Source organism: Thermoascus crustaceus (assembly GCF_041956765.1).
Source record: "Thermoascus crustaceus strain CBS 181.67 unplaced genomic scaffold VTN00scaffold_11, whole genome shotgun sequence".
Taxonomy (NCBI): Eukaryota; Fungi; Ascomycota; class Eurotiomycetes; order Eurotiales; family Thermoascaceae; genus Thermoascus; species Thermoascus crustaceus.
This window is the reverse complement of record NW_027192537.1, coordinates 141,506-158,860: the sequence shown is the minus strand read 5'-3', so window position 1 is coordinate 158,860 and position 17,355 is coordinate 141,506. Positions and strand designations below refer to the sequence as shown.

The window sequence follows — 17,355 nt, the reverse complement described above, 5'->3', positions numbered from 1 at the left end:
TGCTTTCTGTATACCGAGCTGACAGGCAATGCATTTGTTTAATGGTTATAGTTGTCTAATGACCGGATATCACACACGTACTGTTTGTCAAGACGATAAGTAGATACTTCCGCGGCTGGGCTTATTGATATTAATACTACGGAACAGATCACGGTGTGGACCCAGTATATTATATAGAATGTAGTATGTTATTGAAATCTTTGTACTGCGTAGTATTGTGAACCAAGTATATCTCATATAGGTCGCGTGAGAGGGGACGCAATCGCTGAGGATGGAGGGGAAATCGACAAATTGTACAAATCAGTTGATCCAAAGAACAAATATCCCGTTGGAACAGCATAAAGAGTTAACTCAACACTGTGAAGGCTCTTGCTGCTTGCTGTTAGTAGACCAATGGATGGTGCGGTGTAGTGTGCAGGGACGAGCCAAATGATTGACTGGAACGTCACTAAATCAAGAGACACTGCGTACAAAAAGAAACAATGATATCCAGTGGCTATATCAGCACTTGCAACCTTCGCATGCATATCAAACGGAGGAAAGCTGAGAGATAACGAGGCCTCGGGCCAACGACGTCAGAGGCCGATCAGCGCGGCGACGAACGCGGTTCAGCCTGAAGAGCCGAACGCCCGCTGCTCACGTGATGGGAGCCGGTCACGAGGGGTCACGGGACGGCCGAAACAGGACTAGGCCGGGGGGAGAGCGAGGGCGGTGAGACGCAGACGCGCCGGAGCGGCGCAAGCGACCCGGCAGAAAACGGGGTCACGGCCGGGTCGCAGAGTGTTCGCTGTCCGTCCTGCGTTGCTGCTGAACGACTGGATGCTCCCATCTATGGTCTGCGTCTGCGCACTGCCCAGGAACCACTGTCACCTGCAACTCCTCCCACGACCGGACTCAGGCAGACCTGGTCGACCGTTGCTCTCCTCTCGGGTTCATCCTCTCTGCCCCCCCCAGATCACTCTCTTCTTCCCTCGTCTTCGCTCGAGAGAGCTCCCTGCCGTCCTCTTCATGCTGCCCATCCACCGGCGACCCTGCACCGTGATCTTGCCCGCTTCCTGAATCCCCCACAGTCTCGACCGCGCAGCCCCTCAGCTGTCCTCTCCCTTCGCAGCAACGAGTCCCCGACGATCTCGAAGACGGCCCGGTCCTGACTCCCAAGATTTACACTGGTAGCGGCGGTTGTGGTGTGATTTCCTCCACCGTCTTGCAGCGTGGTGCCCGTCGCGAAGCAGCCGTGCTACGATCCGCTTCGCTGCTGGCGCATTGCTCCCCGGTGCATCTCTCGATCGCCTGTGTGCCCAGGCCCAGGCTGTCTGTGAGTTCCATCTCGTTTTCTGCTCCTCCAGAACGTTGATGACCCGTGGGACAAAATTTGCCTGCGGTTGACTCCCGGGGAAGCGTCCTCGTGGTCGCTGGCCGGCCGGTAGTTGAGCAATCTCCTCCGCACCGCCTTCCGGGGCTCCTAGCTGCGTCCACCTCCACCAGCTCTTTTCTCCTTGTCATCTTCAGCGCGATAGTAGATCTGACCACTGTCGTCACTGTGACAGGCTTTGAAATTCATCCTGCCTCCCTCCTTTAACCCCTCCTGTTCCTGCACCCCGTCTCCACCGCGGACGGCGACCTCCGTTGAGCAGTCCTACGCTCTTCACTCCCTTCTCATCCTCCACGGCCACGCCTCTCACCTGACGCGCAAGCTCAGATGGAGGTTGCAGAGACTGGAGAACCAGCCCCTGTCGGGCCGCCGGCCGGGGCGGACTCTGCGGTCGCCAATGGCGACCAAACTCTTCTCGTGGACGAGTCTCTTGTGGATGACGGAAGATCGAGCAGCCTAAGTGAACTCGATGTCTCAGAGCATGAGCCGTCTGATGTGGACGAGCCCTTAAAGCCGGAAAATGCTACGGCTGAGGTAGACTCCGAAGCGGAAACGGAGCGGATCGAGGACTCCCCCCACAACATTCGGAAAAGAAACATAATTGTAAGTGCGGGCTATGGGACCAGCCCAAGCAAACTGGCCCAGTCGACCACGTATGACGACATCGAGGATGAAGAGCGTGAGGCGGAAGAGTCGCCTAGTAAAACTCGACGGTCCTCTAGGAACAACGGAGTCACTGCGCCGGAAGAGGGAACACCTGCGCTGGAAGATTCCACCATCTCAGAATCTGCCGGGAAGAAGCGAAAGCGCCTAGAGCCCGGTGATGATACCGGGACTGAGGCTGGTGAAGACGAGCCTCTCCGGAAGCGCAGGGGTTCTGTAAAGAGTGACGTCGCCGAAGAAGCACTTGATGGGGTTCCGCTGTCTCCTGAGCCTACGGAGGATGTGTTGAAGCATAATGAGATGTCTCATGAGGGCACTCCCGCTGTTGAAGAAGCTCAGGACCTGGATGTGCCGCCAGCACCTGTCAGGGGCAAGAAAGGCAAGAAGGGTAAGAGGAAGGGGAAAAAGGTTAAAGAAGCTGATGAGGAGATGGAGGTAGGTGGTGCTGTCGAGGCGGGCACTGAGGGTGTTGCCGACGACCACCTTCCGGAGGACGATGAACCCGCTGAGGGTGCGGAAGAAGTAGACGACGCTGAAGCGATCGCCAAGCTTGAGGAAGAGTGTAAGTTGACCCATGCTTTGCGCAAGTTATAGATAACTGACGCTTTATAGCAGCCAAAAAGATGTCTGCTATGGATTCCTTGGCGGTGCTGGAACGAGAGTTTGCAACCTTGCGTGACAAGTAAGTCCACATCACTTGCAGAGAAGTCTCTCCTGGTATACTAAGACCGCATAGGATCTATGATGAGAGAATTGCAAAGCTCAATCATGAGCTGGAGCAACTTACTAGTCCGACACCTACTCACCCCGAGTTCCTCCGCCAACTTGAAAGCGTGCGGCAGTACCGTGACGCCAAAGTGAAATACGAGCACACCCTTTTCCAATACCGGCTCAAATCACTCATGAATAAAAGCTTGGCAGAGCGGGCTCAGGCTCACAGCACATATTTCCAGCGTATCAGGGATGTGCGCGAGAAGCACTCTAGCGCTGTGAGCAAGCAATTCTATGCCATCCAGCATGACCGCTTCAAGACCGAGGAGATTAGTCCACATCACTATATCCCCTTCCCAACCCGCCGATCCCAGCAGATCGCCCAGCAGACCGCATACAACCAGGAGGTTTCGATCATGTCTGGAGTTGCAAAGTATGTTGGCTTTCCGGCTGCTCCTACCTTGTCGGGCGCTCGTCCGTCAGAAATCGAAGAGGACCTTGAGAAGATGGGAGTAAGTTATATCTGGCATGATATTCGGGACATACAAAGGCTAACGGGGCATTGCAGATCTCCACGGAGACAAAATCATCTCATCCGCACGGCTTGGGCCTGCCGCGGGGAACCATGTCTGCGATGCATTCGACCATGCCGCGCACAGCCGCCGAAGAAGCCTTCCTTGAGCAGACACCGTGGGCGAATCCGCAACATCCTATTCACCAGCAACAATCACAGCAGAGACAGCAGGGCAGGATGTCTGAACACTCTCGTGCTCCTTCCTTCACAACCCCGGCAGCTCAGAAGCGAGTAGTCAACATCAACGCCCCCAATGGGTCCGCATCCACCATCCCTGAGACCTCCTCAGCGGCAAACACCCCTTATGAACAGGAGCAGCGAGGTAACGGACTGTCCGGCCACCACGATTACGATGCCGCCGACAGGAAGTCCGGATTCCGTTCACTGAGCTCGTCACCATTGGACGTGCGAAAACCACACCCGCACTCAAGTAGCGCTTTAGATCACAGATCTCCTTTGCCGACCCCGAACGATATGCGGACCGATCCAGGCTCTCGGAATATCGGTTACTCCCCCCCATCAGCGCGTCTGGGCCTGTTCAACTCCACTTCAAAACGGGAGCCATCTCCTCCATTACCACAAAAGCCACTTAATGCGATGCACCAGCCAGGCGGTATCACAGCAGGTACGAGCTCGAACCGGATGGTTGCACGATAACAGTGACCACCTTTGGTCACAAGCGTCATGATTGGTGTGATTCGAGGTGCATGTACGATTGGACGATGAGTCTCACGTAGATCTTTCCTCTTTCCTTCATCTTGTTTTGACGCAGGATTTTGTACTTTGTTGCGATATGCGGAATCGGTGCATTGGATTTGGCGATTAATTGGCCGTGGGATCTCTACCAGCCAGCCGCGTTTACGGCCGGAGCATGGCATAGCACGAAATGCATGTGTGGGTGTCGGATTATTGGAAATAATACCAAGGGTCTTGTCTTCCATCTCTCTTCATTGTGTCTCTCACATACAGTCCGAGTATACTACAGCACAGTACAGTACAGGGTTTGTTGTTTGGAGTAATTATGGGAAAGTTAGCTTGCTTTGTTCTTTGTTCTCTTTGTGTCTCTTTCTCCCATTATCCAGAATCCCACTGTCTTAGTCGTCTTAGGGTTTATTGGTAGATAACGGAGAGGAAGACCGAAACGCTGGATACTCGTTTCGCAGGTCCATTCTTCGATGCGCTGTTTTTTTTTCCAAAGTCATTTAGGCACTTGTATCCCTGTACCTAGTAGGCTGAATGAACCCAAGCGGATAAAATAACAGATATACGAATAGACAAAACAGACAAGGCCCAACTAATACAACCCAGTAACAATATCCCCCCTCGCCCTCGCCGTGAGATGCACCTCCGCCTCCAGATCGAGCTTGGTACCAATCATCAGTCCGGCGTCTTTGAGGTTTCTTTGTCCGTTGCGCCTTTGAGGTTGCCTATATATATTCCATTCAGAATCAGGATTTAGTTCTACGTCAGGGACATAGGCGTACATACGTATACGTATGTTAGGTATATTAGGTAGGTGCATGTACTAACCAGCAGGCTGCGCCAGATTATCCGAAGTAGGCGGGTTTGGGAGCGTGGAGAGTGCGCCGGCGCCGGCAGTGGCAGCCCCGGGCCTGGCCATCGTCGTTGGAGTCGGATGAGTAGTTGGTTGTTGTTGAGTTGATGAGGGGTTTAGACCTGTTGGTTTTGATGTTAGGTATAATTAAGTACTGGGGTTAGGAGACGAGTTATGGACTTACACAGTTGATGCCATTGGGATTGGAATTGTAGATTATAGATATTGATGAGATGGGTTGGATCGAGCGAGGGCGGGGAGTAAGTTATTGATTAGATAGATTGATATAATAGAATAGAAGATTGGATGTAGAAAATGTGATTCCGATGGACCAGCTCAGTTTTAGTGAACGGAAAAGATCTTAGTAATTAAATTGAGAATGGAAGGAAATGAAAGGGAGAGAGAAGGAAAAAAAAGTATTCCTTTTTAGAAAAGACATAGTTGCTAGATTTATATATATTCCTGATCTTTGACAGACTCTTACGGTTTAGACTCAGAGTATGAATCATACCTAGTATAGCATAGGTCGGATAGGGTTCGGCAACATGGACCGAATACATCGTACGATATCATTCTCTCTTGACGAACCGTCTCAAGTAGGCTTCGATTCCATCTATGCGTTCAAGGTTCCATTTCGACTTTGATGGAGTTAGAAACTGCAGTACATAGTCTCCAACGCCAATATAAACTTTCCTCGGGCTGAGAATCATATGTTATGGGATCTCCAGCCGCGTGGGGTTCCCGTCATAATCCTTGTCAAGACGGAACAGACGCGAGACAGGTGCGGATTTTTGTAGAATGGAACTTCGGAAGCGGCAGGGATATTGTATTGTACGATGCTGACGAGCTGGCATACTGAGATCGTCTCAATGTCGTTCGAAGGTCAACAGTTGTCTTGGGAATATCCCGGCACTAATCAATGCCTGCTATAGCTTGAGAACATGGGGCATGCTGGCTCTGGTTTGATTGTGCATGAATTTTGAGCACCGTTGGTTTTATTTCTGCCATCTCTCTCTCAACCAAATTGCATGACTGTCTCAATAGAGCAATAATCGGACTCACGCGCCTATATCGTCTATGCTAGGGCTCTACCTGCTGCCTAGTAAGTGCCTTCCTCGAGACAGCAAGCATGGCGCTGTCGATGATGCTAGTTCTGGCTACATGCCCGGCTCTGCTGGGCACCGCGGAAGCCATCAGGCAGAGCCAGTCCAAGGATAGGAGAGAGGAGCACCGCGCTCGCAGGTGCAATCTTATCGTCACTTGCGTCAAGTCTTGCAGTCGAAGCCGAGAGTTGGATGGTAGGTAGATTGTACTGAAGGATAACAAGGTAGGTATGCGGATTCTTTTATTTTTCTACCTATTTTGCGAAACAAGCCACCTGCCCATATGTACAATATACTGCATTCAAATGGAGGTTGTCTAACCACAGTCAGTTATCGATACCGGACCGAGAAAAGCAGAAGACGAAGATAACTCAAACGAGCAGCACCAATCGGCCACCCCTTCGCGGGGTATTACCTTCCCTACCCAGACACAAAATATGAAGGCCCCGTCTCAACAATAACAGAGGATCCCCCAATCCTCAACTGGATATACGTCGACAAAGACACCTATGAGGTCAAATATGGCATCCGACCACAGACACAGCCCAACATTACAGGGCCCTTCGACTGCACGCGACAGGACCGCAGACTCAGACTCGAAGGCTGGGAAGGATTTGTTGCCGCTGAAGAGGAGGATGGGTTGTGGGATGTATTTTGATAGGGATGACGATGGACTGAAGGGTAAGGTGCGGCATGGGACGAGGGTGTTGGAGGTGGAGTTGACGAGGAGGGAGAAGAGGGTGAAAAAGCCCGTCAGGACATCGATGGTGGAGATCTAGAAGACTTCGACCGGTGTGGTCAAGCCGCATTTGTCCAACGGAGAAATGGGATGGATGAAGGAGTGAAGAGTCCCTCCGATACGAATACGGTGTCAAAAGAGAACCTGCTTGACGAATCTTTGCAGAATGGAACAGACGAGAAACAGAATCTCTGACATGAGGGAATTATGGAATAAAAAGGATGGGCATAAAAAAAAGCGAAATTCGCCGGACTTAGATATAGACCTGCTAATGGATCGAGTAAGACAGATAAGAGACTCCCGTCTGAACTGAACATGGAATATAGGGAGAATCTACATAGTGAGACCTCATGGAAGAATGGGACACAGTAGAGTTCTTTGTTCGAATCGATTATATCGGTCCGTGGATACTAGTAATCAGCATCTTTGACGGTATTATTGGAATAGACCTGTGCAGCAGTGGTAAGATAATCTATAATCGTGCAGCACGTGCAATGCGGATATGAATGGAGCTTCTTCGAAAAGCTGCCTATTTCACTCCACTCCAATAACATGCCCTAGGAGCCTCTTGTGATCATTCTTGCTGTAAGATACCTACTGTTATAGCATAATGCGCTGCTGCCAACTCAGGCCGTCGAATGGTAAAACTGCAGTCCTTATCCGCGATTCCAACCGTCTCAGAATGAAGCAGCATAGCGAAGACTTAGTTTGTCTCTTACTCTGCGGAATCAGAGCAGAACCGTGGCGTGATGCCTGTTGACACTCGATGTCGGCCGTCATCTCGCCGGATATGAGCTGAGCGATAAAATAAAAACCCTATCGTGCCCATTCTTCGAGCGCCCCATCCGATATGGGCCGGCGGAGTTATTCCAATGGGTTGTTCCCTCCTTTTCTGGTAGAGGTGTACTGATTGCTAATGACTTGCAGTTCTGACCTATCGATGACCCCTTCCACGCGGTTTTGGAACCGGCTCAGAAATATACCTAGCGATGCCAACGATCCGGAATGTGTCAAGGAGGCTGTAATCGTCGCCTTCGGAGCGTTCGAACGGTACTATGTATGCTGGAAGAATCAGAATGGAAAATACAGACAGGGTATGTTCCCTATGATCTATACAGTCTCTCTGTACATCACATATGAAGACATGTCCTAAGCAGGCAGCAGATAGCTACGGTCTACCTCAGGAGTTAAAACAATGGCTCTTTCCACCTGACAGCTCGACTCGCGAGTTTGACACTCTCCAGATAGTCTTCGGTCACGAGGACGGATACTTCGCATCTGACAAGAATGGGAAAGTTTCGAATATGGAGATGAATGCAGAACTCAGAGATAAATTGACCGGTAGATGTGGAACGACTGTTACACAACCGGCCTTGAGGCGCTCACATACCGTTTCCATGAGTTGTCTGCCCTCAGATCGGGATGTGAAGCCTTCCGTCATTTCTGCCTCAGAATCTCCACCAAGAGTTCTGCAGAAAAGAAGTACGATGCGATCAGCACGTCCGCAGAGCATCGCTGTCGATGGAGCGAGTTTCTGGAGCTGGCCGGAAAAGAAAGCGGAGAGGGAGGGTCTTCAAGATAATAATAACAGGCACCATCCTATCGACACAACGTCTGTGATCAGAAAAGCTTGCTATGTCGACGCGAGCGTGCAGACTGAACTGAAAATAGCAAATATGGGGACTCCATTCGACAAGGTCTTCAAGGGAGAGCAATGATTGCTCTATACAATGTACTAGACAGCTGTCGATATCAGACCCTTCTCTATACTGCCCACCGAACCCTATAATTATGGGCAATATGGATTCCTATTTCCGCGCGAGCAGGTACAAATTGGGTGATGCGCTGCAGGGTAGCAGGATAATTTGATGAGGTGCATGGTTTGTCTATCTGTCACTCTTCTTCGGGCAAAGAAAGGAAAAAGCACGAGAGCATTTCAGCTGTTTTCTGATCTCCTCCCATTCTACATATAAATAGTCTTATTCTCTTCATATTCTAGTGATAAAGAGTGAAAGATCTGGCCCTTCGGCCAGGGACATGTCATTTCCGCATCTTTCAAGTCACGGATGTCATCAGAAGAGGCAGAATTACCCCCACCTCCTATAAAAATACTAGACAATTTAATCCTCTTTCTTACCAGCTTTTCAGTCAACTGACAGTCCATGGTAATAGAAGAAAACTCGGCCAATCTTCTCTTGCGTTGAGATACTGGCTGGCTGAAAGGCGTACAACACGAGGGTTCGTAGGTGAAACCTGAATAGTCAAAGGTCACGTATAGCCACAGAAGGACGGCGGCAGTTGTAACGGCTCCTCTGAAATGCGTAACTAGATACACCTAGACACTCCTTACATAAATATGAGCCTACCGTGATTCTAGATGGATGTCATGTTAAATGGTAGGGACAAGACTATACAATATATATACGAATTAGGCCAAGCAACTTCTAGGGAAACATGCCGCACATATACACTCCTGTAATAGTTAGACGCGCGGGCAGAGGGGTAGGAGTCGCACTGCATATAGACCCGCCTTGGGAGACGCTACATGCCACCAGGTTTAGTGTCGATTCTTTGAGCCAGCGGTACTAAATTTGAATATCTAAGTTACACATTTACTGTACACATAGGTAAAAATACTCACAAACCAGGAAACAATGAAAGGAGAGTAAATTGTACAGGATATCTGGTCGATGGTATTTCTAATACAAAATTTGCGGAGAGGACAGATGAATTGGGTGTCTTTTTCTTTCTCATTCCCATATCTTCATTCAGAGTAGAACCAACTAGCCGCCCCTTGTTTCAACTTGTTGTTTTACGGGTACTCCGGTTCCGCTTGGCATTTGGTGTCGTTATGGCTTTGTCTTCGCACCGGAAACCATGTCGGTACGGTCGAAAGAGATGGCACCCAACACTACCGACCTGTTATTTCGTGCTCATGATAAAAATGCAGACTACCCTTGGAAAATATCAAAAGATTTCCCATAACACACATAGACTCCGTACCCCGATGCACCATGCTCGAGCAGATCTTCCAATGTCGAGATCAATGCCATGCAGATGATCGATCGTCCTGACCATGTCCCATATCTATTTTGCGTAACCGATCCTTTACTTCTGCTCCTGCTGCTTGACCACGGGTGCATCGGGAACGACGACGTCGGAAAAGTCGTCCTGGCCGACTGCGCGGATGGTGAATGCGTCTGTAGCGGTTGTAGCAAATAATAATTAGTATACGTCTCCGCCAGCCACTGAAATAACTTTGCTTTCCAGAATTGTTGAAAAAGGAGCAGGTCGTTACGTACAGACGCCGATACAGAACGAGAACAGGCCAATTCCGGTCAGGGCATTCTTGAACAGGTAGGGCCTGCGGGCACGGAGGAGGGCGGCACTGGCGCGGTAGTCCTTGCCGTAGTACGAGGAGTTGAAGCTGTGAGGTGTAAGGGCGATGTGTTAGTCGAAGTACTTTTCCGAGTATTCATTCATGGTGGGACGGAACAGAGCGGGGGAATGGAAATACGGGAGCTGGGAAAGGGTTGCCAGGAGTTCAAACGCACATTCCAGCGGGCATCTTGGATAAAAGGAGGAATTAATGTCACGAAGAGCAGTAAGGAGCAGGAAAGGCAGCACCGGAACGAGCAATTGCTGGTAACGCGGATGCGGTCGGTTGAAGTTGAAGATATTCAAGGCCGGTCTTGGCGTCAGGTGTTCCGCGGAGCGGACGGAGTATGAAGAGTGCTGCGCGCTGAGGATCCAGCGCTCTACAGAGATGGTTCTAGAAAATTAAGGATATTTTCTACTTGATTTCTTTGTTTTTGCATAGACTACTAGAAATAAAAAAAAAGCTCTACTGTGGAAAATCCTTCAGAGACCCGATGCTCTGGTACTTTGCAGGGCTGCGGCTCTGCACTAGCGCGCGTGTCACAGCTGCCCAGTGCCCAGACCAGGCGACGGCGACATACAAAGAGAGCTCGCCTCTCTCCTTCACTCCCGCCGCGCTCCTGTAGCTTCGACGCTCTTTACCTCTCCTTCCATTCACCTCGTCGCCAACTGAGGGCCCTCCAGTCTTGCCGGTGTTGAGCTCAATTGTCCCAGATCTGCCCGCCGCATAGCTATTCTGACGTCCATTTCTTTCGGTGTGGCTAGGCCGGTCCTTCACTGCCCTCGTACAAGCCCAACCGACGTAGAACACACAAAACCTCCTTTCCTCCACACAACTTGCAAAAGACGTGCAATAACTTTTTCTCTGTCACCTGTGACTGGTTTATTGACGACTCCTTCCCCGAGCCACCATGGCTCAACCGACGAGCAACCTCTCGGAGCAGCTGTCCCAGCTCGAAGCCGCTCGCAACCTCGTTCTGGGCGATGCCGCTTTCTATCCGCAAATCGTCGAGGGAATCCTGCCCATCATAGGTGCTAACGCGCGACTCGAGCTACGGCGATGGGGTGCCGAGTTCCTGGCAGAGACGTTCGCCAGCCCCGCCCTTGCAGCGGCGCAAAAGGAGAAGCTGGCTGGAAAGGCGTTGCAGACAGTACGGGAAATACTAGAAATGCCGGAGGAGGATACACCGGTTATCAAGAGCCTGGTGCAGACCGCTGCAAGTCTTTATCCGCATGTGTTCAGACATATGTAGGTGGTCTCCTTTTCTCTTGGTGTTACATGGCGCCTCTCGGGGTATAGGTGTATTCGTAGATCCTGTCGGCAGTTGTGCTACTAGCTGGGCTACCGTTCTATGGGAATGACTGGTCTAACATAAAATTACAGCATAAAACACCCTGAAGATGGAGACCCGTGGGAAAAGATGATGGTCGTTAAGCAGAATATCCTCCGAAGATGGGATTCAGCCCCCCACCCAGTCAAGGTGTGCTGTATCAAATTCGTGCAGAGAGTCGTCCATGTTCAGACTCCCGGTTTGATATCGGATCCAAGAGTATGTATCTAAGACCCCGACCATAAATCGTTTCTGATGTTGACGTTTTCTAGCGCCCGGAGCAAAATGAGACGTCTCTATCCATCGTTCCTAGAAACCATTCAGTTCTTACGCTCCCTAACTTGGAGGCAGAGGCCTCTGGACTGCTAGACAGGCTGTTGACCGTCTTTCAGGAGAATTCAAAGTGCGCATCCGTACCTCTCCTTGACGATGGGTTGTACTGACGGATTCAGTGACGCCATCCTTGTCAATGCTACATTGAACTGCCTCGCGGTCTTGATACGAAGTCGACAGTCGATTGCGAACAAGATAATAAATTCGATCCTGGATTTCAATCCTCTCAAGCAAATAAACTCTCCGATGACCCCAACACTCCGTGTGAATGTGAAGTCGATGGAACGTACAACCAGGGCGTTGTTGATAAATGTCTTGAAGAGGTGTGTGGTACATACTGTGTGGTTGAATAAACGCTGATCAAGTCTCTAGGAACCCGAATACTCCTTTGGCAGGCAGAATACAGCAGTACATTGATCGGCTGTCGGAGTCTCGCCTCGATATCTTCGATGAAGTGTCTCGGAAGCGTGGATTGCCCGCTGAGCCAACGGACGGACTTGATAATGCCAAACGGGCAAGGCTTGATGCTGAGACGCCCCCTCTCATCAAAGTTCCTCCTCTTCCACCGGGTCCAGTCAGCTGGGCGCAGCTGTTCACTCTGACGGAAGACGTTGGACTTTCAACTTTCGATGTGAAGCAGTTGCCTATCGATCTTATTGTCAGAATCACAGTTCCTGTTCTCGCACGAGTCGACCAGTCCGCGATGAACCAGGCAATTGATGTATGTTATGTCAACTCCTTGGATTCTACGGTGTGTGCTGATATTTGCTATAGGCTGTCCGTTCTCGATATCAGACTCTCAGCAGAACTCAAGCACAGCAGCAACAAGCACCAGTCGAGGAGGAGGACGATGACTATGAACCTGAGTACACCCCCATGGATGTCCCAGAAAATGTCGTCGCCCAGGCGGAAGCTGTCTCCGCCGAAGCAGCAGAACTTGAGCAGCCAGATCTAGTGTCACTGGGGCCATTTGTCCTGCCACAGCCACCACCTCTGACGGAAGAAGAGGCGGGAGAGATAGGGCGAAGCACCGTTGAGAGGGTATTCAACATGATGACATCCATGGACCCACCGCAGAAAACCATAAAAGGTCCGAGCCAGCAACAGCTCGGTTTCGCAAGGCTGGCTGCAAGTACGTTTGACAGAGATGCGTGGGTGACATTACTCACTAGACTGGCCACGAGAGCTTCTGCTGGTCTAGAAGCGGACGATGATCACATAAAAACTGAAAATGATGTCGCATCGAGGAAGAAACCGGCTATATCTGACTCGATCCGTGAAATGCTATATCGTTATGTACTCGAAGATTTCAGATCGAGGATCAACATCGGCATTACATGGCTCAATGAAGAGTGGTACAACGATCGGATACAATTGAAATTTACGGCCACGCGGCGTGGAGACGATTCTGAAGAGGTGTATGTGCCTCTTCACTATGATCGATGGGCATTACGGCTACTCGACGGAATTTTGCCGTATCTTGATGCACGAGATAAAGTGCTCATCCGATTCCTGAGCGAACTTCCCGAAATGAATGCTCCAATTATTGAAAGGGTGAAGAGCCTAGCGAAGGACCCGGAGCGTGTGAATCTATGTGTGCAGGCTTTGCTGTATGTGCCCACGGTAGCTACTAGCCGAAGAGACTCAGACTGACGCACTATAGATATCTTATTATGTTCCGCCCACCAGCTAGGGATCTATGTCTGGATGCTCTGGAAGACATCTATCGTACTTGTAAGTTGCTTTCCTGGATTTCTTGCATCCCTGGAACCTATCTGACCGATTACAACAGACGAAGAGTCTCGTCCGGCGGCCGGCAAGATCCTTATCAAGTGGCGACCACATGTTGTTGAGCAGCAGCAACCGCAGCCTCCCCATCAGCCAGCTGGCGTTACCACAAATGGTGTCAATAAGCCCGCAGAAGCATCACGCGAGGCCGCAGAAGCTGAATCGCGGACGGGTACTCCCGTTGTGCAGCAGCAGCAGCACCAGGAAGTTGGCGCGGCAGTCGGCTGAGCGTTCCCAGCCATGCGGGTTGAACAAATTGAAGTACACGGTTCTTCTAATCTAGTCGGTATCCAAGTATAGGCGGTTGGCGACTGAAAGCAGCCCTTGGCTGTTGTATTATACTCTATCTGTATCCGACTAAGGCACTTGTATCATGTGTGTAATTAAAGCGTACTGCATGCTGGAGCATCGAAATCGAAATCGCGGTATTGTTGCAATGGGATCGGTCGATATCTCAATTTAACTTAGCCGTTCGTATTTTTCTCAATTACTATGACAAAAGCAGCATGAGAACATGACAGTTTGGCAAATTCAGAACTTGTAGTCTTGACGAAGATAACAAAAGAAAACCACCGCCCGCAATTTTTCCACGCCATTTTGGTATCTACCTAACTTAACTACCTGCCCTCTCTACTCAGCTAGCTATCTCCGACACCTAACAACAACAGAAGCCTTGAAATAACTCTGATACCGACTCAGATCAAACGACCCCTCCTCCAGCTCCTTGCTCTCGGGATCTCCCGCCCAGCAGAAAGTCCGACAGTCAGGTAATACCACCTCTTCTTCCTCATTACTACTACTCATATGTGCTACTGCTCCTGCTGCTATTGCCGTTGCTGCTGTTGCTGCTTTTCAAGGAGACCGTATACGCAGACGTCTCGTATTGCGCGAGTCGTAGGAATTCTTAATTCCGTGTTTATCTTTCATAGTGTTCTGAGGATCATGTCTTATCTTCTTCTTCTTCTTCTTCTTCTTCTTCTATTTGTTAAGTATCATGAAGATGGGGCTGAGAATGCGAATGATGAGGATGAGGAGATATTAGAACTGGATAAACCCCCCACATCTTCATCTTAAATCCGAATCCGGATCTTGATCTGGCTCCGGATATCCAACCCTCTCCGACGGTAAGCAGGTCAGGAAGGTCAAGGACGGATTGGAGGACTACAGGGTCCATCAGGGTGCCCCAGAAGAAGAAGAGGAAGTGTAGGATTGTTCTGGTTCTTGTTCTTTTGACTTAAGTGGTTTTCTTCTTCTTTGGGTTTGGTGTGGGTAGATGTGAGGAGGAACTTCTGTGCTATTATTGATGATGATGAAGCTGTTGATGGGACTTGTACTTGCAGTGGCCTCATTTCCATCTTTAAAGAAAGACCTAGGAGGAAGAGGTGGTGGGGTCAGTGGTATATTACACCTATCTGTCTCATGTACATGCAGGGATTGTTCTTGATGAGGATCATGAGTGTTGTTGTTGTTATTCTTACTGTTTATATCTATTTAGTAGGGAGAAGTGGTGTATAGAGATGACTCTTGCAGTCAGAAATACTGAGTTCTCCAGGGGGTTAATTAATTTGATGCAAGTGTGAGAAAAGGGAACCAATCAGAAGGCAAAGAAGTAACATGAAGGTGCATCTGTGCTAGAACTAGAGTATAGTATAGAGCCTGCTGAATCAGAAGACATGAAGAAAGTAAGAAAATATTATTCTTATATCTCCATTGAACCGTGTTGAATACTATCACATTAAACGAATCGATCAGCGCAGCCATCCACAAAGGGCCAATACTAAACATCCAGATTCCTTACTTGCAACGGCTTCTTTTGCCTTCGAACAAGTTCCACTGCTCTATTGTACGTCACTTCGTACTCAACCCGGCGACTGATGAGATCCAGCTCTTCTGGGTCGCCTCCATCCCGCATCAACCGGCCAACCATACTCAACACCGTCTCACAATCCCAGCAATGGCAAAGGACATACTCCTGGCCGAACCGGATGCGATATAGATCTCTTGTCGTGTTCATTCCTGACCGGAGCATCGAGTCATCTATCCTGTCAGAATGGTTGATGAATCGGCCCGTTAGTTGGATCGAGTCGGAGCGGTATTGTGATGGGGAGCACTGATGCGTGTGCCAGACAAGGTCAATATCCAGTGGCGGGACGAGTGTGGTGTCCGGATAAAGCCGGAGAAGCTGGAGGAACCTGGAGTAGCGCTCGATGGCTCGTCGCAAGGTGTCTCCGGCAACGGGACTGCGGAGCCACAGTTGCTCTTCCATCTTGTCAACAAAGGAGACCTGACGCTGGACGGCAGCTGCGAGCTCCGTGGTGGTAGCAGTTTTTCTCCCATTGTATGGGTTGATTTGAAGGCAGATTCAAGCAGACTACTTTCGCTGGGAGCAATCAGCGTTCCATTCCTTAGGACAGCATACGGGTCCCCAATCTGGAGTTGCACTGAGTTCTGTGCTTGAAACTCCAATACAGAGTATGTTTGAGGTGTGAATTCTTTTTTGGTCAAAAATTTCAGTAAGTCCGGTTCGATGCTGGTGGTATCTCGGACAAAGGTCTGAGCTGAGTGCGGAAGAGAGAACGAGCAAGTCCGTGCTGTCGAATGCGTTGTGCTGTATAGGTCAGTTGCATCTTTGTGGCCTCCGCATCTCACAATCAAGTAATGTGAACGAGACGGAAACTTAAAACACTTCTCTAAGGTAGAGCAGCTTCACACATATGTTTCAACTCCCTCTCGCGACAGAAGTCGTGAAAGGCCGCAGGGTTCAGCAGAAAAGAATGCCACACCATCAGAACATCTAGACATATCCTTCGTCTTAGAATATATTCTTCGTGGATTCAGCGCCCTGTCCACCGTGGATACATACCTAGAGGGGGCAACAGCAATGCTTCCACATCTTGCACCGGTTTTTCACCGTCTCTCTCAATATCTTGGATGCTGGCAAAGACGGAGTCGACTCCTTGAATCCACGACTGGAAACGGATGGCGGCCAGGTCGACAAAAAAACGCCACTTATTCACCATTTTCTTGAGCAGCTTCGGGTCTTCCTGTGTGGCCATACGCCTGCCCGTAGCAGTTCTTGACGTTTTTCACGCCCAGAACGTGGTCCAGCGCAGGCGAGTCCATTACTCGAACGCGCAAGGCATGAAGGGCTTGTAGAAGCTCAAGATGAACAGCACATTACGCCACGGGGGGAATGCAAACGGCATTGCGAGCACTGCTGGCTAGGATCTCTGTATCATGTAGGGACTGGAATAGTTCAGGGGCCGGTATGTTGGGCTCCTCCTCTTTCGAGGCTGCGATCTCAAATTGGGGAGGCTTCCAGGCACTGGGCATCAGCCTCGTGCCAGTGAGTACACTTAACGCTTTGCAACTGGAACTGTGCAAGGCGGATGTCTCGCTGGGGTTTGTTAGGGCCATGGTAGGCAAACCTGTTCTTGCTCCTCTTCAAGAGATGGGATGATGGATTGACTTTATCCGAAAGGGAAGAGTCGCTGCAAGATATCTACATTCAAATTCGACGATCTTGAATTGATCATCTCGCTAGGTACCCATTCTCAACAATTATCTCAAGTTGCGTTATTGGAATCATAGCTGAAACAAAATAGTACTGAGAATAGGAACGCTACAGAAGGCTTTCATATATGCATCAAGGAGGCACCTCATCTGCAGCCCAGACCTACCGACGACTATTATAGCCTTGAGCTGGCTCAGGGTTCACTCTGGTCGCGGAAAGAGAGGCCCCAAAGTCATAGATATTACAGGCTGTCCATGAAACAGGTTGTGGGCGCTGTGTTTTCCGGACTGCTTG

General features: G+C 49.9%; 4 protein-coding genes across 4 annotated transcripts; 2 read left to right on the top strand and 2 right to left on the bottom strand.

Moving 5' to 3' along the window:
• Window positions 1-1,699: 1,699 nt before the first annotated feature.
• Window positions 1,700-3,977, top strand: VTN00DRAFT_2808 (uncharacterized protein; the record flags this gene model as incomplete). The annotated part of the gene is made up of 4 exons (XM_069429059.1): window positions 1,700-2,597; window positions 2,651-2,717; window positions 2,772-3,258; window positions 3,315-3,977. 4 exons carry the CDS (start codon window positions 1,700-1,702, stop codon window positions 3,975-3,977), a joined length of 2,115 nt encoding a protein of 704 aa, XP_069283224.1.
• Window positions 3,978-9,825: 5,848 nt separating this feature from the next.
• On the bottom strand, window positions 9,826-10,285 carry VTN00DRAFT_2807 (uncharacterized protein; the record flags this gene model as incomplete). Its single annotated transcript, XM_069429058.1, has 3 exons — window positions 9,826-9,917; window positions 10,020-10,144; window positions 10,272-10,285. The coding sequence occupies 3 exons, from the start codon at window positions 10,283-10,285 to the stop codon at window positions 9,826-9,828; spliced, it is 231 nt and encodes a 76-aa protein (XP_069283223.1).
• Window positions 10,286-11,006: 721 nt separating this feature from the next.
• Window positions 11,007-13,775, top strand: VTN00DRAFT_2806 (uncharacterized protein; the record flags this gene model as incomplete). The annotated part of the gene is made up of 8 exons (XM_069429057.1): window positions 11,007-11,344; window positions 11,480-11,645; window positions 11,699-11,829; window positions 11,879-12,082; window positions 12,132-12,480; window positions 12,534-13,369; window positions 13,423-13,493; window positions 13,552-13,775. The coding sequence occupies 8 exons, from the start codon at window positions 11,007-11,009 to the stop codon at window positions 13,773-13,775; spliced, it is 2,319 nt and encodes a 772-aa protein (XP_069283222.1).
• Window positions 13,776-15,324: 1,549 nt separating this feature from the next.
• Window positions 15,325-15,813, bottom strand: VTN00DRAFT_2805 (uncharacterized protein; the record flags this gene model as incomplete). The annotated part of the gene is made up of 1 exon (XM_069429056.1): window positions 15,325-15,813. One exon carries the CDS (start codon window positions 15,811-15,813, stop codon window positions 15,325-15,327), a length of 489 nt encoding a protein of 162 aa, XP_069283221.1.
• Between the last annotated feature and the right edge of the window lie 1,542 nt (window positions 15,814-17,355).